Source organism: Leopardus geoffroyi, chromosome B4 (assembly GCF_018350155.1).
Source record: "Leopardus geoffroyi isolate Oge1 chromosome B4, O.geoffroyi_Oge1_pat1.0, whole genome shotgun sequence".
NCBI lineage: Eukaryota > Metazoa > Chordata > Mammalia > Carnivora > Felidae > Leopardus > Leopardus geoffroyi.
Genome location: NC_059341.1, coordinates 90,687,022 through 90,714,106, shown reverse-complemented (window position 1 = coordinate 90,714,106; position 27,085 = coordinate 90,687,022). Strand labels below are relative to the sequence as shown.

The 27,085-nt window shown below is 42.6% G+C and overlaps 1 protein-coding gene and 1 long non-coding RNA gene across 6 annotated transcripts in view; one reads left to right on the top strand and one right to left on the bottom strand.

Moving 5' to 3' along the window:
- TBC1D30 (TBC1 domain family member 30) overlaps positions 1-27,085 on the bottom strand; it is an 89,807-nt gene that overhangs the window by 36,863 nt on the left and 25,859 nt on the right. For 3 of the 5 annotated variants that reach the window (XM_045464854.1, XM_045464853.1, XM_045464857.1), the window contains exons 3-5: positions 3,590-3,651; positions 3,002-3,067; positions 597-722 (exon numbers count right to left, since the gene is read on the bottom strand). In XM_045464854.1, the coding sequence (XP_045320810.1) occupies positions 597-722; positions 3,002-3,067; positions 3,590-3,651 (254 nt within the window). Of the gene's footprint in view, positions 1-596; positions 723-3,001; positions 3,068-3,589; positions 3,652-7,492; positions 7,801-27,085 lie in introns of those variants that run through there. The other 2 variants (XM_045464855.1, XM_045464856.1) reach the window with 1 other exon arrangement.
- LOC123591082 lies at positions 7,931-20,494 on the top strand. The gene is made up of 3 exons (XR_006709108.1): positions 7,931-8,122; positions 11,881-11,956; positions 20,454-20,494. It is a non-coding gene; the product is annotated as an uncharacterized LOC123591082 (long non-coding RNA).

Genomic DNA, 27,085 nt, shown 5'->3' with positions numbered 1-27,085 from the left:
AAAGCCATGTGCTGGAGGTTTATGTAAGAAAACAGTAGTGGGATCAAATTGAATCAGCATCCTTGGCTTTTGGCAACAGGCCCTAATCAACTGTAATAATCCCAGTAGGCAAACCACAGCTGCCTCCACAGCTGGCATGAACCCTTGACCATCTGGTTCAAAGTAGACCCATCAGTCAATCTATCTTCATAAATTAACAGTTAAGGAATTATCAAAGGCCCTAATAAGAGCCCAATTATTTTAATAGGAAATATACTTAACTTTAAATTTCTCAATCTGTGACTTTTATGTAAAAATCCAGTTAACAGCACTGACCCATGCTAAAGAAAGTAAAAGAAATTTCAATCTCCTATCAAGTAAGTAAGATAAGCAAATAGAATATGAACAGAAACATTTTCTTCTTACTGCCAACATACAAATTTATGAAGACAAGATACTGTCAAAGTTCCCATTAAAAGACTGTTAACTAATGAAATAAGAAAGCAGAAAATATATAGACATTCAGACCATAAGGTTTGATCCTCTATCCAGTAAACACCTGGCTCTTAGAATCTTCCTTTTAAGTCAGGACAGTAGGCCAAACTCAGGGGACTTACCTTGACTATCTGAATTCCCATGGAGTCATCATCAGGATTACTCCTTTCATTGAAAGTGAAGCGCATGGTTTTGTCCCAATCGATAGCTATACTGTGCAAATAATGATCTGCCAAGGTCAACCAAACCTAAAACATTAAGAGATAAAAAAGAACGCTACACTAAAATATATAATTTCATCCTTCTTTATTAAAAAATAGTTATCACAGGGGTGCCTGGGTGGCTCAGCTGGTTAAGCAACCAACTCCTGGTTTCAGCTCAGGTCATGATCTCACAGTTCATGAGATCAGGCTCTGTGCTGACAGTGGGGAGCCTGTTTGGGGTTCTCTCTCCCTCTCTCTCTGCCCCTCCCCTGTTCACATGCACTCGTACATATGCACACTCTCTCTCAAAATAAACTTTAAAAAAATAGTTATTGTATCTAACAAGAAAATGGGAACTGATCCTAGACCATATATAGCCCACTTGTAGAAATCAACTTTTCATTGAAATGTTTGCTGTGCTGAATTGAACCAATTAGAGCCTTTTATTTATTGTTTTCTTTATTATTTGTTGAGCTTCTGCTACGCAGCAAGCAATGATCCAATCATTACGGATACTGTTAAGAGAACAAAAAAAAATTCCATTTTTATTTCAGTTCACTGGATTAGCTATATTATGTTATATACTTGTTAGACTTGACTCTGAATTGCTCTCTGTACATGGACACGAGCCACCTGGTCATTCATGGAGAATGGGTCTTTTTTCACCATGGCAGGGCCTCTGCCTTTAAATTATCCCTCCATCTCTCTCACACACACACACACACAAAACTGACAACAGGGTCTTATAATGAAAAACTTTTTTTTTTAATTAAATTTTTTTTTACACTTATTTATTTTTGAGAAACAGAGCACAAGTGGGGGGGGGGGTGGGCAGAGAGAGAGAGGGAGACCCAGAATCGGAAGCAGGCTCCAGGCTCTGAGCCGTCAGCCCAGAGCCCGATGCGGGGCTTGAACTCACGAACCGTGAGATCATGACCTGAGCCGAAGTCGGATGCTCAACCGACTGAGCCACCCAGGAGCCCCATGAAAAACTTTTTTAAAAGAGTCACTGGATATTTTTACTCCTTTGATTACTTTCTCCTGAAAAGCTGTTTCTGAAAGACTTTTAATGTCTATTTTGAAGATGAAGAATCCCCACCGTTCAAATTCTAGGGGTATTAAGACTAGGTTTATAAATTAACATACTAAGAAAAATAAATAACATACTAAGAAAGCATTTCAAGTTTTGGCATTTCAACACAATTTAGCAGAAGTAACACTGATCAATATCTCCAGTCAGATTTTTCTTCTAAGCATCACAATCATATCTCCAAATGTTCACCTGACACCCTCAATTTAGATGTCTAATAGGCATTTCAACCTTAACAGATAGCAAACCAATCATCTAATCTATCACTGCGTTGACTGATACATGCATGCATATGAACACACACATCTGCCCCTTCCATCTGAGTAAACAGTAGCTCTAACTTTCCAGAAGCTCAGGTCAAAACCTTGAAGTCATTGTTGACATCCCTCTTACACCTTATATTCAACCTAACAGGAATTCTTGTCAACTCGGCCTTCAAGATATATCTAGAATTTAATCCTTTTTCTCCATCTCCACTACTGTAATCCTGATCTATGTCTTGCGTGAATTATCACAAGTTTTCCATTGATCGCCCTGTTTCTGCCCTTGTCCATATTATCAAACCAGAGAGGTCTGCTTACAACGTAAGTTGTGTGCTGTTACTCCCTATCTCAAAACTTCCCAGTGCTTCCCATCTCAGACTGGGCAAAAGTCCTACTACGGCCTGTAAGGTCCTACATGATCTACCATCCTCTAACCCCATCACATTTATCTCTATGACCCTCTCTCCAATTGCATTCCTCTTTGTTCACTGGGCTTCAGCCATCCTGCTTATTCGCTTTTGTGATACTCTAGCCTAAGGGTGTTCCCTCTCTTTGGAGTTCTCTTCCCCAGGTAGCTGCTTCACCAACTATTTAAATGTCACCTTGCTATTTAAAATTCCACCTCCTTACTTCCATTCCTCTCCCCTCAACTCTCCTTATTTCTTTCTCTGCCTTATTTTTATGCATGACACATCACCATCTGACACACTTTATATTGCATTCCTTGTAAGCTCCATGAGGCCCAAAATTTTGGTCTGTTGTTTCCCACCACCACCCCCACTCCCTGTATCCTCAGTACCCAGAACAGTACCTGGCACGGAATAATCAATAAATACTTATTAAATGCATAGATAATGAAGAAAGACAGCTTTCAAATTACTAACCTAGAATATTCTTTTGGACATTTCAGACATTTTAAAGAGGGACGGAGGGCTGATCCTTTTGTTTTGAGCCCTATGCATCCTCCTTACCTTTCTCCTCCATTCCTTTGGTATTCCTGTTGATAGTCTGCAAACTGCCTTGAGAGCATCGTACCACTAGGAGCACAGAAGAAATATTGGCAAAGTGATACTGACCTGGATAAGCATTTTTCAACTTGTTTCCTATTTTGACATCCACAGAGTATGATAAAATTCATACAGCACACTAAGATAAACAGAGTTTCTTTCAGCTACATATAACTACTCCAAGCCCTACCCCCACCCCCCACCTTAGGTACTCTTAACACACCTGTGACCCCTGTGCAGTACACACACAATGATTGGGAAGCTCTGGTTCAGAAACAAATACATGTATTACGGATTCAAAATAATAGATATTTGGCTTTTTTAATTTTTTTTCACACTTGCACCATTAAGAGAAAGTACAAAATTTTTCATTGCAAGTATAAGCTCGGGCCACTTGTAGCCTCATAAGTTGATTTATAATTTTAAAAACTGACTCATCGTATGCATGTCAAAGTATAAGCTAATTTTCCCACTTTGAGAATATATCTCAGTGTGCCCTACCGACACCCCAAAATAAGAGTATTTTCAAAACTAAAAAAAAAAACCAGTTACCTGCTGAAAACCATTCTGACCTAAAGATGGCTCAAGAGTGAACTTCAACTTTGTGTCAACTCCTAAAACAAAAATATACATCTGTTATTTTGGAAAGAAATAACACGTTAGATCAAAAATAAAATTAAAAATTAACCTGATTCTACCGAATCATTATAAAATTTTTAAAACATGTTTTTACTAAATTTTAGTCAATTTTGTTAAAATAAAAGGTAATAATATTACTTTTTTAAATACAAAATATCCTATGGCCACTAGAATGTAGTTTAGCACATAGAATGGTGGCTTCCACAGTTGTTTGGAGCCGTGTAAAAACAAAAACAAAAGCATGACATCACAGGCTTGGAGTTATTCAGACCACCACTCAACTCTGGTCCCTAGTGTCAAACAAATTATTTAACCTGTCTCAGTCTCAATACTTTATCTTTAAAATGAGGAATAATATCTACCTCAGTAAATTATTATGATGATTAACTATAAATCACCCAGCACAGTATAATTAACATTTATGAAACTTATGAAGAGAATTCTCTACTTACAGAATTTGTCTTAGAAAAGACATTTACGTGAACTAAGTTATGAAGGAAACTTCAGTGAAATATCAAAAGTTATCAAAATAATGTCATTGCTTTCTCACTTGTGGAATAATCCATTTTAGCAATCTTATTTGGAGATTTTCACGTACCTTAAAATTCTATGATACATTTACTCATTGAAGATAAAACAGTTTGTATGTTTAATTACAGACGACAAGCTAAAAATATAACTATAGATAACATAACTATTATTTAAAGCTATCTACAACTTTAAACAAACTTCTTTAGGGGCGCCTGGGTGGCGCAGTCGGTTAAGCGTCCGACTTCAGCCAGGTCACGATCTCGCGGTCCGTGAGTTCGAGCCCCGCGTCGGGCTCTGGGCTGATGGCTCAGAGCCTGGAGCCTGTTTCCGATTCTGTGTCTCCCTCTCTCTCTGCCCCTCCCCGTTCATGCTCTGTCTCTCTCTGTCCCAAAAATAAATAAACGTTGAAAAAAAAAAATTAAAAAAAAAAAAAAATAAAATAAAATAAACAAACTTCTTTGACTAAAATCCCAAATCTATGGAAGAGAATAAATGGGAGAATATATCAAGACAATGTATTTATAATACATAAAGACTTTATGCTATATTCATACTAGGCTTTTATTCAGAATTCCATGTGAGAAGTATGTGTTATTGTCCTTGAAATCAAATTACATGACAATTTTTATTCCCACATAAATGTTATTATTTTTTTTAGTGAGCTTAATTTTTTTAACTTTATTTATTTTGGTGGGGTTGGGGATTGAACCCATGAACTGCAAGATCATGACCTGAGCTGAAACCAAGAGTCTGACATTCAACCAACTGAGCCACCCAGGCAATCCCTCCCATGTAAATTTTATTAAAAAGAATCAACTCTGAAAATGCTATATTTTTCTACAATTTCAAAATGAATTAAATCATATTTCAAGTCACTTTTTTAGACTTATTACTTAAAAGTTCAAGGATCAAGATATACCAAACATTATTAACAGTATTCAGTTTTACAATTTATAATTGTCATTTATGACAATATTTTTTCTCAGATGTTGATTGCAGATTAGGCATACTGAAAACTTCCCCACAACTTCCAATACTTAGGAATTGGTACGTAGATAGAAACAATTTTCAGAATTTAAAATTACTATAAGGTAGACTTAAAAAAAACATATATATATACACATATACATATATATATAGGCGCCTGGGTGGTTCAGTCGGTTGAGCATCTGACTTTGACTCAGGTCATGATCTCATGGTTCATGGGTTCAAGCCCAGCATTGGCCTCTGTGCTGATAGAGCCTGGAGCCTGCTTCCAACTCTGTGTCCTCTCTCTCTCCCTCTCTCCCTCTCTGCCCCTCCCCCAGTCACACTCTCCTCTTTCTCTCTCAAAAATAAAATAAACATTAAAAAATTTAAAAAAACATATATATGGAGTCAAGAAACTAGAAAGAGGTATGTATGTTTTGCCCAAGCCCATGACCGTATGCAGATATCCTTCTTGGGAGTTCTGGGAAGAGTACTGTGAATACATGATTTGGGTCCTAGATTTCTGAAGTCAAGATGTGATAAAGAATCCCAGGCATCCAATCAATGCCCTGATACTTCTTTTCAAAGATTCAGGGCCACAGGCATATTCTGCCTAAGTAGATAAGATTTCCTTCTCCAAAGGTCTATCAAGTACCCCCACAAATTCTCATCCTTCTGAGATCGTTTAAATGAAGTCCTGCTTCAGTGCAGAGCAATGATACAATGGCCACAAGAGTGCCTCCAGCTGGAGCGAATGATTCAAGGCAGGATGAAACACACTCCCTTGTGAGGTTGCTGTCCAGACGCGGGGTGCTGAACGGAGGAGCATACATACTCATGACTTTTGCTTTAACAAAGACAAGGATATTCTGTCCAGCGCTGACTTATTTCAACCGACCTGACAGTTCTGGATTCCCTGTATGTACGACCGAATATGCTCCCTTTGCTTTTTCAGAGCACCTGCTGGGCACCAGGTGCTGAAACCTGCTGGGGTTAATCTAAACCACAACTATTTTCTCATGATCTAGAATGAGTCACAGGATTTAACTGGAATTGATCATTCACCACCTGCATGCGATAGCTGAAATCAGGTCATTTTCTCCTCTTTTCTTCTAAAGCAGGGGAGAAGGCTTATGTTTCATCTGATAGTCACGGCTGTTCCGGATTCAGAAATATAAAACACTTTTAACGTAGAAAGGAAAAAAATTTTTTAAGGGTAAAGGCAGATGGTGAATAAATACTACAGTCTCTGCAATTAGACACTTCCACGGGGAGAAAAACAAAGAAACCACAAGGTTCATAAAGGCAGTCACGCGTTCCACCCTTTGGGGCTCCGCGCCTCGTCAGATTATCTCCAGCAGCCTCAGGATAGCAGGTCCCCGGTGGCGCTGGGGGGCGGGGGGGGGGGGGGCAGGGGCTGGGGGAGGACGAACTCGCCTGAAACCCCGCTGGTGCCACGCTGGGGACAAGTGAGCGCTAAGCACCGGCGAGAGTGCAGCCGGCTCCCTCTGCGGCCACCCTTTGCCAGAAAGCTCTGTGCCCAGGCACCCGCGCCAGGCCCATAAAACCCCGGGGAGGGATGCCGGGTGGTGGAGCAGACGCGGAGTTATGCAGCCTAGAGAAGCAAGGATGTGTAAACACAGGCTACCACCATAAAGGGCCTAGCCTAGCACACAAGGCGCGCTCCCGGACTTTAGCTGTAAGAAAGGATCTCTACTTGCAGGAGGGTTTCCTGCCCGCTCCCCAAACGGACACACAAATTAGAGGCTCCAGGCGAACTGACCCTAGCACTCACGCCGCGGGGACACTCAGGAAAATGCACCCGATTTTTCCTTCGCAGCCGCTGCCTCCCCCTTCAACCCCAAGAATCAAACATTCTCCTTTCTTCGCCTCACACACCTCTTTCAAGACGTGGCTTCCAGTGAGCCCGAAGCACAATTGGTTGTGCGGCCTCTGGCAGCCTGGGTAGCCGCCAGCACTTCCCCACCACGCGGACAAGGCCGAGCACACCGCTCGCCTTAAGCTCTGGGTACAAACAGGGGTAGACCGCGCACAAGCCGCGGGGTCGGGACCCGCGGGCAACCACCGGGAGCAGCCAGTCCTCCCAGCCTTGGGAGGCCGCTGCCCGCGCCCAGGCCTTCGTCCGCGCTCTTCCCTCCCAGACCGACCCAGCCCCGCCCGCGCCGAGCCGCGGTACCCCGCACCGGGCGGCCCGCGAGCGCTGCCCGGTTTAGGCGGAGTTCAACTGAGGCAGAGGCACCAGTCCGGAGCGCCACGCTACTTTCCAGTGCCCCATCTGCAGCCCCGGGTCCTCACCCGGCTCCAGGGTGCAGAGCAGCCGGGGCGCGGTCCGAGAAATACAGCTGCGCTTTTTGAGCACATTGCTCAGAATGGTGCCCACGCCTCCGCCTCCGCCACCCTGCCGCTTCAGGCATCTCCCTCCGCGCCTCAGGGAGCCGGTCAGCTTGTCCTGCCGCATTCGGGAGAGCCCGGGGCTCCGGCGCGGCCACCGTCCGCCTGGATCCCCGCCGCCCTGCCGGCGTAGCGGTTCCGCGCGCGGGACTTAGCGAGTCTCCTTAGTCGAGGGGCCCTTGGGAGCAGCGAGAGTGCGGCGGGAGCCCGGGGTCGAAGGGACCTGCGAAGCACCGCTGGAGCCACCGAGCGCGGGGCGGTCGGCAGGCATCTGCAGTGCGGAGCCTGCACGGCTGAGGCAGGAGAGGGCTTGGGGCGGGGAAGGGGGCGGGAGCGAGCGAGCGCGCGGGAGATGAAGGCGGCGCTCCCGCCCCCAATCCCGGCATCACCGTGCGCAGGCGGGCGGCCCTAGCTCCAGGACGGCCTTAGCTCCTGAGCGCCCGGCGGGCTCCTGGCACCTGCGCCCAGGAACCGCAGGACTGCGGAGCCTGGAAACCCCAGAGTCCGGGAGCCTGGGAACTGGAGAGCGGCCAGGTGAACAAATGCGCCCCGGGACCAGAAGCTGCGGGAGACTTCCGCGCTTTTCCCAAGATCTGGGAGGGGCTGGAGGGTGGCACCAAAGACAGCAAGTCTCAGGTGCAGAACACCAGAGAGATTCAAGTGCCCACCTATCCGGGCAGCTTCAGAAGGGACAGTCAGCCGAACGCAGGACGAATCTGGCAGCGTGGCAGAGAAGCTGGCAGGTGATGAAACACAAGCTTCATCCCAAATGGTGTTACAGTTTCCTGGCAGCTTAGAGAGGCATGGAAAGCGCGTAACACCGAATAATAATGGTTGTTTCTCTTGGAAGAACAGGCTTCAAGAAAAAAGAATTGTTCACATTTAAAAGCAGTTTTTTTAAGTGCCCCTCTGTCCAGCCATAGACTTAAGTAGTTTAGAACTATTAACTATCATTACTATTTAAAAAGGGGGGGGGGGGGGGAGTCATTCTTAAACTATGACAGTCACCCGTAGAATATTAATCATAAAAATGAATGAGGAATAAGGAAGGAAAGGAGATAGGAGGAAATACAGAGACATTTGTATTTGCTAATATTTAGAAAAGGAACACTACATGGATAAAACAACAAAAAAAGTATTTATGTGAGAGGGAACAGTGTGGAAGAAAGAGGAATGGAAAACAGACTTCTCTGGATGTGACTTATATAGTTCTGACTCTGGGATAACATGTTATATTAATAAATAAAAAGAAAAAATGAAAATGAATGGAAATAAATGAACCTAATTGAATATCCTGTTGTTGGCACAAGAATACAGAAAAAAATTACTAAGTTGCTTTAGAATACAGTATTGTGACTGTACATCAATGGTGGTATATATTCCACGGGCAAAAAGAGCTGCAAAAAAAACCTTAAATGTCAGTAAGTAGCATTATTGTTACTATATTGATGTTTTTTTTTAATCCTTATGTACACTATGGGATAAAGCAAATAATGTTAATGCCACAAGAAACCAAGATGTTCTCAGTGTAACCGAAAACTCACGTGTACAAAGAAATTAAGGGTTTTTTAATTCTGCAATATTATATTTGGAACTTTGGAACTAGTATGAACTTGTCTTTTTTTTTTTTTTTTTTAAATACATACACAGTTGAACAAGGAACAACAGGGGAGTAAAGGATGTGAACCTTCCCACCCACCCCCAATAGTGGAAAATTTGCATATAAATTTGACCTTCCAAAAACCTTACTAATTGCCTACTACTGACCAGAACCCTTACCAATAACATAAATGGTCAATCAACACATATTTGAATGGAGTGCCTTGCTGGCTCAGTTAGTAGAGCATGTGACTTTTGGTCTTGGGGGTCCTGCATTCCACACCGGGTATAGAGTTTACTTAAAAAAAAATAATTACTGGGGCATGTGGCTGGCTCAGTATGTTGAGCATCTGAGACTCGATTTCAGCTCAGGTCATGACCCCAGGGTCATGGGATTGAGCCCTGTGTTGGGCTCTGCACTAAGCAGAGTCTGCTTGGGATTCTCTTTCTCCCTCTGCCCCTCTCCCCAACTTGCCCTCTCTAAATTAAAAAAAAAATTAATTCCTATGCAAATTTTTGGGGCACCTGGCTGGCTCCATCAGTAGAGCATGAGACTCTTGGTCTTGGGGTTGTGAGTTTGAGCCACACACTGGGTATAGAGATTACTTAAAAATAAAAATAAACTTAAAATACATATTTGGTGTGTTAAATGTATTATATATGTATTCTTACAATAAAGTAAGCTAGAGAAAAGAAAATCTTAAGAAAATCATACATTGAAAAAAAAATTTTTTTAAATCATACAGAAAAGAAAATGCATCTACAGTACTATATTTATTGAAAAAAAAAACCACTTATAAATGGACCTGTGCAGTTCAAACCCATGTTGTTTAGAACTAAAGGCACTGAGTGGGTTTTGAACTAAAGACAACCCAGCAGCAATGAACACCTGCAGCACCCAAGTTGTGGTCTCTAAAAACCATTCCCCACTAAAAAGAATCAAGACTCCTTTGAAGTGTGACTGATTCTACATCTGAGCCAGAAAAAAAGTACAAGATGAGCCTGAACCATTTTGATGAGCTAAGGAAGTAAGGAAGTGCTCCAAGACTAATAGGGGCATGTCAAAAGGACATAAGAGTCACATGAATAGGCTACTACTGGCCAAAGATGGAAATTTTTGACCATCAAAAACAATGACTGCTATTGATTGAAAAGTATTGAGTATTTTTTAAATTCAGTCCTAATGATATTCTGAAAGAGCTGAAAAAGAAGTCATTCTTACGACTCTGGCACACTTATTTGGTAATCAGTACATTCTGGGCTTTATGAAGTACCCCAGAATCTGAGGACAATGTCAGAAATGACACAACTCTAATCATGAAATATACATTTCATACATATAGAATCTGTTAAAATGAGATTCTTAATCTGCAAAAGTAAACCTGGCTCATTTGGGATACGTAAGCTACTCGGTTATGCCTGCCCCACTGGGGGAAAAACGCTTTGAAAAAGTACTGCCTCATCACTTGAGAAGATGAAGTCATTGTTTAACCTGGTCATAATTGACTGTTTGGCTTAGATTTCCCAACACTTTACACCAAGCTCAAAATCTATCCTTCGTCAGCCTGATACTTTCATAGTTTCAGTACATGTTCATTTTCCTTTTGCTTTCTCTTAATTTTAATAAGATGTCCATTGACTGTTCCAGCCTATCTCAGCTGTGCTGAGAGTAATAACAGAAAGAGAACTGATGTTTGGCTTTAGCCAATTTTTTAGAGGGCACCACAGGCCCCTGGTTGTGAAGTCGGTGATGAATGGCCAGAATCAAAGGAAGAGAACCGGAAGGAGAGGGAAAAATCCAAGAAAACAAGCCGGTATCTGCATGCACAGTCTCATCTTCCAGAGAGCTCTCATCTGCTCAAACCTTAGGGGGTTCTGTGTTCTCTTTTAACCAGAGAGGCTATTCACACTCAGTTTCTAACACTGGGCCAGCAGGAAAGACAGCCTCAGCAGCCAAGAAGAGGAGCAGTGGGCTCGGCTCTACAACATTGCCTCTGGAGCGGAAGGGACATCCAGCTCCCACAGCTGGTGGACATGTGCCTCTCAGACCATCCCCCTCCCTCTGGCCCAGACTCCATGCTCACCAAACAAAGGCTGAGTGTCATCTGACTTCCCATAGATTTTGCTGCAAAGAAGAAAATGCACCAGCCAGTTAATAGCAGCCAATACCCCCGAATTTGCCCAATTCTCAGTGAGCTGAGGAAATCAAGTTTCTGGACTGCCAAAGGAGAATCTAGACCCTAGATTGCCAAGCCCACCTCGACATGTCATGGCTGACAAAAAGCCCTCTCTCCATAACTCTTCTCCAGACATTTTTTTTTTTTTTTGCCATTAGTAACGGGTTTGTTTACTTTCAAGATAAAAATTCTGTTTCATCTCCAATTTATTACAAGGAAAAACTCTTTTAAAAAAGTTTCCTTGAAAACTTGCCATTCTAAACTACATAGAAACTGAAAACAGCAAAAAAAAAAAAAATAGTTTCTACTATTATAGCAATAAATAGTGACAGAATTAAATATTATTATTTTGTTTACATTGAAGAGGAAAGCCAGGATTGCCAACTTTTACAGCAAACAGATAATTAAACAAGCAGTAAAATACAAAGGTCTAAAAGCAGCCATGGCATAAGCCTAGTATTATACTTATTGTATGACTCATGGTTTCTTATTCATGTCTACAATATTGTTTTCTAGAAGCAAAAGATGTCACCTGAAGTCAACTTGCAGAGGAAACAATGCCAGCATGGACTTTGCTTGAAGACCTCAGGTGGTAAGATTCCCAGCCAAGGCCAACTTAACATCCCTCTTTACTAATTGAGTGATCTTTACTAATCAAATAATATCAGTGAATTCACATTTGGGCAAATCATACCTTGGCACAGCTTTGAACAATTACAATTTAAGCTGTATTTGGCAAAAAGAAGGCTCAATGAAAACTGATTTGGATTTGAAACTTACTTGGATTGCTAAAGAAAATGAGTGTTTTGAGAGAGCCTCCTGAATGGTATACAGAGTCCAATCCCCACGGGACATCCCCAGAGATGGAAGTTCCCAGGCTGATACAAGAAGCAGGGATCTTCGGCTACCCCTGCACCTTCAGGTCCTTGAGCTGGGAGTGAGGCTCTCTTGAGAGCAAAATATTCCTTTATTCGGAGGCACAGAAAGCCCAACTTAAGGAATAAAAGCTCTGTCCCAAGGGGCTTCCAGACAGAAATCGGGTCTGGGACTTTTGTGATTTCCTCATGCTACTATTTTTAACAGTAAAATCTTAAAATAAAAAGGGCCTACGTGCTTATCTACAGGGACTGAACAGAACTAGTAGTGACAATTACCAAGAGAAAAAGCCCTGGAAGCCTGCTTTGAGGAGAGGAAAAAAACCCTACAGGGAGCTGTCTTGCTTGGGAGTGGGGGGGGGGGGGGCGGGGTGAGAAACAGCCTGGAACTCATCCTTATAGCTGCAGAGTTTTCTCGCATCGTTTGTGAATACCCAAGTCTCTGACGGCAGATGAGATCTTACCACATAGCAGGTCTGGTGGGTCTAGCAGGAGATGGGTACATCTTTGCACCCCTGCTAACTAGAGGGGTGGGGGTCTGGTGGCATAAAGCCACTATTTTCCTCTCTGCTCTCCCCACGACTTGAGAAAGTCTGTGAGCAACTCCTGAATAGTAAAAATCACATCTCCCCTAAAGGGACAGTAACTATGACCAGTACTGTAAAGGTTAACACTCTCCTCAGACCTACTTAAAAGTAAGGACTTAATAGGTAGTTCCTTCAACCCATTATCTGGGACAAAGCCCACGCACTATGAGCTCATGGTGATGAGCATCAATCATAACCATTTTCCAGTCATGAAAGAGGCACAGAGGCAGGGCAGCAGGAAGAAACTGAGGGGGAAGAAAATCTTACAATTATCTGACATATCACGTTATGTACATGGGACATTTTATTTTCTTTTTGTGTGATTTTCTCCCCTCAGTCATAAAACTGATTTCTCTATTTAAATACAGTCATCCTTGCAGACAATCAGGTGTGGCTTTTGTATCTTATTTGAGAGAAAGGATCCTATCAAGCACGGAACAGAGAAGCTTTTAAATTCCAAAACCAAATCCACTCTACCTCCTGAGGGTCACTGTTGGTGCTTTCTCTGGACTACTCACTTTCATCAGATATTTTCAAGAACAAAACCACTCCTAACATTCCCCCTACACACACGTTCAAATATTTTGGATGAAGCATTTCAAGAATAACCAGTTTTGTCTACAGATCAGAAAAAAAAAATTTTAATGTTTATTATTTATTTTTGAGCGAGAGAGAGAGAATGAGCAGGGGAGGGGCAGAGACAAAGGGAGACACAATCCGAAGCAGGCTCCAGGCTCTGAGCTGTCAGCACAGAGCCTGACGCAGGGCTTGAATTCACCAACCATGGATCATGACCTGAGCCCAAGTCGGAAGTTTACCTGACTGAGCCACCCAGGCGCCCCTACAGATCAGAAATTTTTAAGTTATGACCATGATATGAGAATTTAATTCCCAAGGGGAGTGGAAGTCCCACTTCTGGGTACCATATGAAAATGTACTTAAAACCCTGCAGCCAAGTCCACACAACCTCAGATACACAGCTAACCCAAAATTTTAGAAGTCATCATATTATTCCTCTTGGCCTCTGCTTTTCTATGAAGTATTTTCTTGCCTCAAAATAAGTGAAAGTGATTTAATACTGCCTGAGGTAGGTTTATGTTGACTACAGAAAGACATCTTTATATTTCTTTTATTCATTTACGCATTCATGAAATAAACATTCATTCGTCAACTGCAGTTGGAAAGGCTTTATGCTATGGTCTGTGGGAAATAAAAGTATGAATTCAGTACATTCTCTACCCTCAAGGAACTTACAGTTTACTGAGGGAAGGACAAAATGGGTGGTGACAGGACGGTGTGAAAGGTTTAAAATACTATGTGAGTATTTAAAATATCATGTGAGTATGTGGAGGGATAGCCTTATCTTTACCTTACCCTAAGGACTGTGTATTCCAATGTTTTCCCAGGGCTTTATTTCATTAAACTATTAGATTTCAACTGAAAACAAGCCAAGGACAAAGCTGATTTCTGCTCTTACAACTGTGGTGATTCGGCTCTTTGCTTCCACATCAGGAATAGAGCTGGAAGACGCAGACCATTGCTTTAGGAGACGGTATCATTGTTCACCCTAGTCATGAGGAACTACTTAGCTTAGCCTTCCCAACCTTTTACACCAAACCATTCTATGGTTCCTTTGACCTAGTCAAGGGATATGAAAGGAGAGGGTTTCTGATACCTATTGATGCAAATTAGCGTGGCTTGCAAATACATGTTCATAGAGAGGAGAAGGGTCATGTCTTTAAGAAGAATGTGCTTAATTTTGACGGTGAGAAGAAAGAAGTATTGGAAAGAGAGATCAGAGTCAACATTAATGTTGGCGTGGCTGGTCTGGGAGCCTCAGATCACTCAGAAGGTGTAGAATATGCAGGCTAATGAGGAAGTGTGTCAAAGCAGTCACAGCACCTAGTGCGGCCCTCCAGGGGACAATGTGATGTGTCACGGAAGTGCTGGCTCTGAAGGCAGGCAGACCAAGGTTAGAATTCCACTCACTAGCTCGATGTCTGCGGGCAAGTTGCTTAATTCCTAGCTTTCAGTTTCCTCATCTTTAGAATCAGCGATACTGATTTGAGGTCCTGTGTGGAATTAAATGGCAAAATAATAGCAAAATTCCAGAGTCTAGCACATAGTGGTACAAAGCAGGCACTCAATACATTTACATTTGGGCGTCCTTTTTTTCCTTAGTGTATGTTGTTACTGTACAGGATAAAGTTAAAATGGCCCGGAGGGCGGTCTACCCAAATATCTGCCCAGCAGAGGACCCAGGACCAGACCCACAGGAGAGTGTGACTGGCCAGAATACCTCACCGAGGTTCTGACCAGGTGTTCTTCCTTTGCACTCTTACCCTACTGCCCTCACTCACTTGATAAGACTATTAAGATTGGCAGGGTGCCTGCGTGGCTCAGTTATGTAAGCATCCAACTCTTGATTTTAGCACAGTTCCTGAGATGGAGCCCCACATCAGGCTCTGTGCTGACAGTACAGAGCCTGCTTGGGATTCTCTCTCCCCCTTTCTCTCTGCTCCTCCCCTTCTCGCTTTCTCTCTCTCAAAAAATAAACATTAAAAAGAAAAAAGAATATTAAGATTAGCTTCATGTTTACTCCAAAGGACTGTATCAGAACTGCTAAATGGAAGTTACAGAGAGTCAGATACCAGCAAAATGTAAGAATGCTCTACCTGTAACAAAACCCAGAGCCTCAGGACGCCTTAAATGCCCTGTCCTTCAGAGTTCTCAGGCAAAAGCTACACACCCAGCAGACAGGAATACCCTCAATGGACGTGTAAAATGAGGTATGGCTCAACAACTAATAACAGTGAAATAGCTTCAGTTTAACTGATACTCAAATTCTATTACTCTGTAAGAATCCCTCAATCCAATATAAATGTTTACCAACTGTAATGCACAGAGAATACAGGTGGAGTTATTATATTTTCAGGTAAGCTGCAATTTAAGCAAAAAGATCCTTTTGGCTTCAGTCCTCATTAAGAATACTTGTAAGATGTGGGGCGCCTGGGTGGCGCAGTCGGTTAAGCGTCCGACTTCAGCCAGGTCACGATCTCGCGGTCCGTGAGTTTGAGCCCCGTGTCGGGCTCTGGGCTGATGGCTCAGAGCCTGGAGCCTGTTTCCGATTCTGTGTCTCCCTCTCTCTCTGCCCCTCCCCTGTTCATGCTCTGTCTCTCTCTGTCCCAAAAATAAAATAAATGTTGAAAAAAAAATTAAAAAAAAAAAAAAAGAATACTTGTAAGATGTATTATTACACTTCCTTGAACTTCAAAAGACTATTCTGAACAAACTGAATTTTTATGTATTTATTAAGAATCTTACATTATCTTTAGATCATTACTCTCATTATATGAGAATCCAAGACACTACTGGAAAGGAATTCCAAATCATGTTAGGAGCTACATTAAAAGGAAAATGCATATCTCCTGAATTACATGGGTGACAGATACTTGGGGGTAAGAGGAAGTTTATGGTGTATCAATCAACACAGTCCTCAGTGTTTTCAAGGGTAGCATATCTGGTGACTTATTCATTTTTACCTTTACCTTCATAAAGATTTAGGAATACACCAGTGTGGGGTGCCTGGGTGGCTCAGTCATGATTTCACAGCTTGTGAGTTCAAGCCGACGTTGGGCTCTGTGCTGACAGCTCAGAGCCTGGAGCCCGCTTCAGGTTGTGTCTCCCTCTCTCTTTCTGCCCCTCGCCTGCTTGTGTACTGTCTCTCTCTCTCAAATATAAGTAACACTTTTAAAAAAGGAATATACCGGTGTATCCCTGGAAATGGTTATGGATGTGTTCTAGTCTTTGAAAATCAACCTAAAGTTTTGGTAATAGAGAGAAACCCCTTTTTTTTTTTAATTTTTTTTTAATGTTTATTTATTTTTGAGAGACACAGACAGAGTGCAAGTGGGGGAGGGGTAGAGAGAGAGGGAGACACAGAATCGGAAGCAGGCTGTAGGCTCTGAGCCTGACGCGGGGCTCAAACTCATGAACCATGAGTTCATGACCTGAGCCGAAGTCGGACGCTTAACCAACTGAGCCACCCAGGTGCCCCGGTAATAGAGAAAAACTCTTAAAGAAGCAGACAGCTTAATAAGTACACTTTCTATGTGTTTCTTCTCTTCTAGAAGCAACACAAATATGGCCTATTATACTCATGTACTTGATAGAGCAGTGCTGGCACCTTTAATTACCATTGTCTTTAGTCCCAGCTTATCACAGACTCTCACTTGGCAGTATGTTAGTCTGGCCTGATGCCAGAATCAATTAGATATGCCAGCTCCTAGGGAGGGAATAGATTATATCTTTAAAAAAAAAAAAAAAAAAGCAACCTCTGGTTTCTCTAAATTTTAAACCTTCCCGATACTTGAAAACTAAGTACCACAAAGTATTTTAGAAAACTTCTAAATAATTTTCCAGCATAGGGCTTGATACACCATAGGCACTTGGTAAATGTTTTTTGGTTTTTTTTTTCATTGCCTCTATGACACACAAAAGATATCAGATTACGATCCTGGATTGAACATTTAAAAATGGTACCTGCATGAGGACCTGAATGGAAATTTTTCCAAAGAAAAATTTTCCAAAGACATACAGATGGCCCACAAACACATGAAAAGATGTTCGGCATCACTAATCATTAGGGAAATGCAAATCAAAACCACAATGAGATATCACATTACACCTGTCTGAATGGCTAAAATCAAAAAGACAAGAAGTAGCAAGTGTTGGCAGGGATGTGGAGAAAAAGGAACCCTCCTGCACTGTTGATAGGAATGTAAATTGGTACAGCCACTGTAGAAAACAGTATAGAGGTTCCTTTAAAAATCAAAAATACGGGGGCCTGGGTGGCTCAGTCGGTTGACCATCCGACTTCAACTCAGGTCATGATCTCACAGCTCGTGTGTTCGAGCCCCATGTCGGGCTCTGTGTGGACAGCTCAGAGCCTGGAGCCTGCTTTGGATTCTGTATCTCCCTCTCTCTCTCTGCTCCTCCCCCACTTGTGCTCTGTCTCTGTCTCAAAAATAAATAAACATTAAAAAAAAACTTTTTAATCAAAAATAGAAATATCATACAATCCAATAATTCCACTACTGGGTATTTACCTAAAGAAAACAAAAACACTAATTCAAAAAGATATAGGCACCCCTATGTTTATGGCACCATTATTTACAACAGCCAAGATATAGAAGCAACGTAAGTACCCACTGATAGACAAGTAAATAAGGAAGATGTAGCATTTAAATATACAATGGAATATTACGCAGCCATAAAAAGGCCATTTTGTGACAACATGGATGGACCTAGAGGGTATTATACTAAATGAAATAAGTCAGACAGGGAAAGACAAATACTGTATGATTTCGCTCATATGTGGGATCTAAAAAACAAAATAAGGGGCGCCTGGGTGGCGCAGTCGGTTAAGCGTCCGACTTCAGCCAGGTCACGATCTCGCGGTCCGTGAGTTCGAGCCCCGCGTCAGGCTCTGGGCTGATGGCTCAGAGCCTGGAGCCTGTTTCTGATTCTGTGTCTCCCTCTCTCTCTCTGCCCCTCCCCCGTTCATGCTCTGTCTCTCTCTGTCCCAAAAATAAACGTTGAAAAAAAAAATTTTTTTAATAAATAAATAAATAAACAAAATAAGTGAATAAACACACAAAAAGCAGCATCAAAACTATAGAGAACTAAGGGTTGCCAAAGGGAAAGGGGTGGGGACATGGGCAGAATGGATGAAGGAGAGTGAAAGATACAGGCTTCCAATAATGGAACAAGTAAGTCCTGGGGATAAAAGGCACAGCATAGGGCATACAGTGAGTGATACTGTAATAGCATTGCATAATGACAGACGGTAGCTACACTTGTGGTGAGCATGGCATAACGTATAGAGAAGTTGAATCACTATGTTGTACACCTGAAGCTGTATACACCGTGTGCCAACTATACTCAAATAAAAAACATCTTTAAACAATAAAACAAAAAATAAAAACGGTGCCTGCAGATTGTGGTAATCACTTTACAATATATACATATATCAAATCATTATGTCATACACCTAAAACTAATACGGTGTTATAGGTCAATTCTTTCTCTAAAAATAATTTTTTACACATGGTACCTGCCTTAGCACCTGTGTTCCATATGCCACACTTCTCCCACCCGTCCCCCAGCTGATTCAGCTATGCCTTTGAATTATTTATAAGCACATCTTCTCCTCTCAATAGATCATAAACTCCTTTGAGCATAGGGACTAAGTCTTATTCATTGTTGTATGTCCCCCCCTCCCCTGCCCGCAGCTAGCATGGGACTCTGTACACATTTGGTACTCAGTACATGAATGTTAAAAATAAACAACATCATAAATTCATCATGTCAGGAAGGGAGCCATACCTTCCCACTCATTGAAAAAGAGCTTTTTATTCAACTACAAGAGACATAAGCAGATGTGTTTATAAACAGTTATTTTGACTGACATTTGTACAAAGCACAAAAAAAATCCCCAAACACTATTCTTAGTCTCCCTGACAAGTTTCCAAAACATGTAATGCTCAAATGTCACATACTTGCTCTGCTTATCAGGTGAAAGATGCTCTTAAAATACTAGCTATCAAGGCAGTCAGCATAGTATAGCCAAAAAGCACAGACTCCAGAACCAGCTGTCTGGACTTGAAACCTGGCTCTACCACTCAGGGGCAATGTAACTTGGGTAAGTTAATTGTCTCAGTCTCCTCATCCATAAAATGGGACAATTAAAGTACCTACTTAATAGGAGCTATTCGAACAATCCAATGATGCAGGTAAAGCACTTACTATACCATCTGGCCCACGGTAAGCTCTATATAAATATGACCTACTATTTTATTTATTTTTATTTTTTTAATATAACTTATTGTCAAGCTAGCTAACATACAGTGTGTAAAGTGTGCTCTTGGTTTTTGGAATTCCCATGGTTCATCACTTACATACAACACCCAGTGCTCATCCCAACAAGTGCCCCCCTCAATGCCCATCACCCATTTTCCCCTCTCCCCCGCCCCCCCATCAACCCTCGGTTTGTTCTCTGTATTTAAGAGTCTCTTATGGGTTTGCCTCCCTCTCTGTTTGAAACTATTTTTTCCCCTTCCTAAAGGAAAGACGTTTTAAACTATTACATCAATATTGCTACAGATTACAAATGATGCCGCCAGGTCACTCTAGCTTCTTTGCTCTTTAATTATGTTACCACCCATTCTGGAATGGATTTTCGTGTAAAATTAGTCTAGGAAGCCCATAAAAGAGAACATTAATTTAAATTGACAAATTGCTCACATTTTTAATCATCTTGATTTTTTTAACATGTTACTTGAGGAGAAGTCTCTTCAATGCAGACAAGTTAATCCTTCCCTGCTCTTCATAAATTAATAAAGCCCCAGCATTATTTACCCAACAGCCACTTGCCCTGCAAGATCACTACAACCAGGAAATCAATCTTTCACAGCACAGTTTAAGTAAGCAATTTTCTTCTCAGTCTTTCCATTCCTCCAATACTATAACTTTTTAAATAATGCATGCAAGTTTCTGAAATTTGGCTCCATCATTTTATTTTTATTTTTTTTTTAATTTTTTAACGTGTATTTATTTTTTGAGACAGAGAGAGACAGAGCATGAACGGGGGAGGGTCAGAGAGAGAGGGAGACACAGAATCCAAAGCAGGCTCCAGGCTCTGAGCCATCAGCCCAGAGCCCGACGCGGGGCTCGAACTCACAGACCGCGAGATCGTGACCTGAGTTGAAGTCGGACGCTTAACCGACTGAGCCACCCAGGTGCCCCCATCATTTTATTTTAAAGAGTTTTCCCAAACGTAGCCCATCATTTGGTAGAAAGTTCTGGTCTTTCAATAAATTTTGATTTGCAATATAAGTAAGTTTTATGGTGTGCTCTACATTCTTACATGTTTTAACACTAATTCCTCGAGCTGGAGGTGGCAAAGACATCCAGGAAGGAGAAATACCTTGTCCAAAAAAATCATTTTTCTAAGTCTGTCAATTTACCAGGACTATATTTTCGAAAGCAGATGCACAAAGAAAGAAGCAAGGATAAAAGTGGGACAACTAATAGCAACAACTACCATGTACCAATTGTCTACTACGAATCAACACTAAACTAGGTACTCTAATTATCTCATTTTTCCAAAAAGGTAGCAATTATCTTCCAAGAAATGGGGAGCGAAAGGGCAGTGTATGCATGTATCATCAGGGTAATTGTTTTACTAAGCATAAGAAACAAATGACTAAAAGAAAATACAATCAGGGGCTCCTGGGTGGCTCAGTCGGTTAAACGTTCAACTCTTGGTTTCAGCTCGGGTTGCGATCTCACAGTTTGTGGGTTTGAGCCCCGCATCAGGCTCTGCACTGCTAGTGCAGAGCCTGCTTGGGATTCTCTCTCTCTTCCTCTCTCTCTCCCCCTCCCCCACTCAATGCTGTCCCTCTCTTTCTCTCAAAATAAATAAACTTTAAAAAAAGAAAAAAGAGGGGCGCCTGGGTGGCGCAGTCGGTTAAGCGTCCGACTTCAGCCGGGTCACAATCTCGCGGTCCGTGAGTTCGAGCCCCACGTCGGGCTCTGGGCTGATGGCTCAGAGCCTGGAGCCTGTTTCCGATTCTGTGTCTCCCTCTCTCTCTGCCCCTCCCCCGTTCATGCTCTGTCTCTCTCTGTCCCAAAAATAAATAAAAACGTTGAAAAAAAAATTAAAAAAAAAAAAAAAGAGGGGCGCCTAGATGGCTCAGCCGGTGGGGCGTCAGACTTCGGCTCAGGTCATGATCTCATGGTTCATGAGTTCAAGCCCCACGTCGGGCTCTGTGCTGACAGCTCAGAGCCTGGAGCCTGCTTCAGATTCTGTGTCTTCCTCTCTCTCTACCCCTTCCCCGCTCATGCTCTGTCTCTCTCTCTCTCTGTCTCTCAAAGATGAATAAACGTTTAAAAAATTTTTAAAAAGAAAATACAATCAAATACAGTTAATTCTGGGTGGTGAGAGTATGGGAGCCTACTATATTTTTCCTTGTACTTTTCTGACTTTTATTCCCTAAGAAGGAACCAAGGAAGGAAAGAAAGAAGGAATAAACATGCAAACCAAACAACAGGTGATATAACTTTCCAAAGGTCATACAAATAATAAGGCGGAGCTGGGATTTGAACCCAGGTCTGTCTCACTCTAAAGTCATGCTCTATCCACTAAGCCAATGAAATATAACCAGATATTTTTATCTAAGCAGGGTCAAAAACATTTTGGAAGTTGTGAAAGACTTGCTTACAGCCCCATTTATGTTACCAAAACTGAATAAGATACCCATCATTTCCCCAAACTCCCCCTCTTCTATTAATCTACTAAAACAAAGTACTGGTACAGGTAACAAAGCATCTGCTTCAGCAAGGTTAGCTCAGCACAGCAGTGAACCAAAACAAACAAACAAACAAACAAACAAACAACATGATGCCAGAGCGAACGAGTGAGGTTCTTAGGCTAGGATTACAGAAAACCAGCTGTATCTTTTATGACACATGATGGGGCATGCAGCAGTCAATTAGTGCCCACGGAAAGATGGGCTTGGTGGAGACCGCATGGGGCATGCCTTTCTGCATCAGGTCGCCCCACAACTCACCCAGGGAAAATGTGGGCCACCTTAAAGTTCCCCGAGAAACTGCAGATATGATTGATCTCTAAAAATAATTTGCGGAATGTGAAACAGGAAGCAGGAAGCTGGTTAATTAGCTGAGAAAGCAACAAATTAAAGACCCTCTCCATAGAGAGAAAAATGGTAAATGATGCGGACTCAGGGTATAATCAGTCTTGAGTGATGTTCGGGCCATTGTTGCGTTCCCTCATGTGCAAGGAGCAGCTGTTGTAATTACTACGTCTCGGAGTCAGGATGACATTTGAGATGATTCAAACCAAATTGCCCAGACTTTTAAAAACGTGTTTGAAAACTCTTGCACAATATCACACACGGTAGCAAAATCTCATTAACTACTTACTAATGTTGAAGCTTTGACGCAGTGAGTCAAATGCTCCCTTGCCATATGTCCAACATTTGCGTTACAAAATTTGATGTACAATTTAATCTGAAATGAACTTTAGTCAAAGAGAAATGCTTAGGATACTCCACCAACCCACCTGGTCCTCATCTAGGTGAGTTGGAACCACATAGAGGAATGCTATGGGCAGCAAATTCATCTATGGCTGACTCTCCCAGGAAGGAAAAATTAGATTAGGCCAGTGATGTGAGCCTACCTTCCACCTCCGAAGCTTTATGGCTTCCTAATAGGAAGGACAGTTGAGCTCTAAAACAGATTACTAGGGTCTAACAGAAATGACTGTCAGAGAGCAATTTTCAGGGGAAGAAGTCCAAAGAATACTCGAGGACAATGCTGTCTAAGACTTAATTCGATAGTCAGCCGTTTCTTGTGTCCTTCCCTGTTGTAGCTTTCTCCTACGTTACCCTGAAACCTTCCAGTAAGTGTGTCACTGACAACCAGTGCCACATGCCCGTGGTACACTGGGGAATGACAACGGAGGAACAGGTGGAGAGTGATGGAAAGGAATGAGGAGGAAAGATGCACTGTGAGGGCGGAGAGCACATAGCAATGGAGAAATCGGACGGCTGAATCAGAATGGATGTGAAATGCAGACCTACCAACAAGGGCTGTTGGGAGCCAGGGCTACATTTTGCTATTGGTTGTCTCTAATCCCAGAGGTCACTCTTCATTTCTCCGTGGCCTTGCAACCGTGGGAGGTGTGTGGAGGGGAAGAGCAGGAATGAACGGTAAGGCAGGGGGGCTTGTACTGAACAGAACGTGGGAGGGCGACTGCCAGAGAATCCCCCTTTCTCTGACCGCAACAGCTGAGAACATGGAAGATAAAGACCTGAAGGGAAGGAGAAAGAACACAAGGAAGGGGGAGAGGACAACATTCCATCGGGAGATCCCACATTCCACAAGGCACAGTAGCAAGCCTTCAGACTGGACCTGTAGCAATACTGATCAGAAACCACAAACAAGTGGGTGGGTATGAATCATGACTCACAGAGGCAGAGGGAAGCCATAGAAGCAGTTTCAAGTGAGGAAAAACAAGTCACAAGATCAAAGCTGGGGAGACCAGAACAGGACACAAAGCAGATGCATAGAGAAAAATGGTTCAGGATGAAGACTGTAAAGAATTCAGGGCATTAAAGGTGTATTTTTTGATGTAATGCTATATGAATGGCACAAGGGCAGGTTTGCAATGTTTACAGTTTATTTATTTATTTTTGAGAGAGAGAGAGAGAGAGAGAGAGAGAGAGAGAGAGAATAGGGGAGGGACAGAGAAAGAGGGAGACAGAGAGAGTCCCAAGCAGGCTCCGTGCTGTCAGCTCAGAGTCCAACATGCAGCTCGTTTCCTGATCATGAGATCCTGACCTGAGCCAAAATCCAGAGTCGGACACTTAACCGACTGAGCCACCCAGGCGCCCCAAGACTTGCCATGTTTAAGAAGTCAGAGCTACTCCATATTTGCAGCAGCACTATTTGCAATAGCCAAGGGGCGAGAGCAATCCAAGTGCCCATCCACAGATGAACAAATAAACAAAATGTGGCCTATATGTACAGAGGAACATTATTCAGCCTTTAAAAGGAAGGAAATTCTGGGGTGCCTCAGTGGCTCAGTCGATTAAGTGTCCGACTCTGGATTTTGGCTCAGGTCATGATCTCACAGTTTGTGAGATCAAACCCCACATTGGGTTCTGCGTGCACAGTGAGGAGCCTGCTTGAGATTCTCTCTCCCTCTCTCTGCCCCTCCCCTGCTTGCACTTTCTCTCAAAATAAATAAACTTAAAAAAAATTTTTTTAATAAACAAAACAAAGCAAAAGACAGGGACACCTGGGCAGCTCAGCTGGTTAAGCGTCCGACTTGGGCTTGGGTCATGATCTCACGATTCGCGAGTTTGAGCCCTACGTCGGGTTCTGTGCTGACAGTGCAGAGCCTGGAGCCTGTTTCAGACTCTGTGTCTCCCTCTCTCTCTGCCGTCCCCTGCTCACACTCTGTCTCTCTCTCTTTCAAAGATAAATAAACATTTAAAAAAGTGGTTTTTTTAAAAGACAAATAATGAATGGTGGTTTACAGGGTCTGGGGAGAGGGAGAAATGGGAACTTATTGTTTAGTGGATGTGGTTTTGCAAGATGAATACCACTGAAATACACCCTTAAAAATTAAGATGGTAAAGTTATATGTAATTTAGCACAGTAAAAAAAGAAAATGAGGGTCGCCTAGGTGGCTCAGTTGGCTAAGCGTCTGACTTCGGCTCAGGTCAAAACCCTGCAGTTCACAAGTTTGAACCTTGCATCAGGCTCTGTGCTGACAGCTCAGGGCCTGGAACCTGCTTCGGATTCTGTGTCTCCCTCGCCCTCTGCCCCTCCCCCACTCACACAGTCTCTTTCTCTCTCAAAAATAAACATTAAAAATAAATTAAAAATAAATAAACAAGGAACACCTGGGTGGCTCAATCAGTTAAGCATCCGACTTCGGCTCAGGTCATGATCTCACAGTTTGTGAGTTCGAGCCCCGCGTCAGGCTCTGTGCTGACAGCTCAGAGCCTGCAGCCTGTTTCAGATTCTGGGTCTCCCTCTCCCTGCCCCTCCCCTGCTTGTGCTCTGTATCTCTCTGTCCCTCAACAATAAATAAATGTAAACAAAAATTTTTTTAATAAATATTTAAAAGAAGAGCGATGCCTTTAAAAACACACACATGCACAGATGCAGATTAGCACTTGGTGTCCAGCAGTTTCGAATATATTCCCCTTATAGCAGTATCTTCCGAGATACAGTATGTCTTTGATAAAAATTTTCGAGCCTCTACCGTATACAAGCAATGTGTTAGACACTGGGAACATCAAGACTGGTAAAGCAGAGTCCAATGTAAGATACAGACCAGGAAATAAAGTATGGCAATTCTATGTGACCAGGATGACCCTGAAAAGAGCATCTAATTCAGACTATGTAGTCAAAGGTACTTGGCAGGAGGGGCACCTGGGTGGCTAAGTCAGTTAAGGGTCCGACTCTTGGTTTCAGCTCAGGTCATGATCTCAACAGTTGTGACATCGAGCCCCACGTCAGGCTCTGCACTGGAGCCTGCTTAATATTTTCTCTATTTCCTTCTGCCTCTCTCTCTCTCTCTCTCTCTCTCTCTCTCTCAAAAAAAAAGTACTTGGCAGGAGAGATGATGCCTCAGCTGCACCCTAAAAATAGAAGTTACCACATAGAGGTAGTGAAGAAAAGAGTACCAGACAAGGGGAAATAGTTGTGGCTGGAAAAAATATGGTGAGTTGTTGTTGTTGTTTTTTAATGTTTATTTTATTTTTGAGAGAGACAGAGCATGAGCCGTGGAGGGGCAGAGAGAGAGAGAGAGGGAGATATAGAATCGGAAGCAGGCTCCAGGCTCCAAGCTGTCAGCACAGAGCCCGACATGGGGCTGAAACCCACAAACTCTGAGATCATCACCTGAGCTGACGTCAGACACCTAACTGAGCCACCCCATCACCCTGAGAATGTGGTGAGTTTTAAGCACCTCATGTAACTCCTCCTGCTTGGAGCACAGAATGGGAAGTGATTTGAAGGAGAGGAAGGTAGAGAGTCAAACAGCATCCACACATCAACAATGAAAATGATTTTTCTGGACAGCGATAAACCAGTTGATGGAAGGATGCTTTAGCTTTTGATCCACGAGTAATTTTGTGGGGGGAAAATGCCATGGATGGCATATTAGGACAAAAACAGAATAGGAGTTGAGAGGAAACGCAGCACCAATTACCCATGTGGCCATAAGCATCTGTGTCTGTCTGTGTGTGTGTGCACGCACGCATGCGCATTAAAATACACCTAAATTTACCGTGTTAACCATTCTCAGTCTACAGTTCTGTAGTGTTAAGTGCATTCACACTGTTGTACGACCATCTCCAGAACTCTTTTGCCCAAACTAAAACTCTAAGCCCATTAAACAATAACTCCCTCTTCCTCCCTCTCCCCAGGCCCTGGCAATCACCATTCTACTTTATACCTCTACAATTCTGGCTACTCTGGTGCCTCATGTAAGTGGAATCATATAGCATTTGCCTTTTTGTGATAGAGTTATTTCATTTAGCATAATGTCCTCAAGGTTCGTCCATGTTGTGGCATGTGTCAGAATTTCCTTCCTTTTGGGGCACCTGGGTGGCTCAGTTGGTTGAGTGTCCGACTTCGGCTCAGGTCATGCTCTCACAG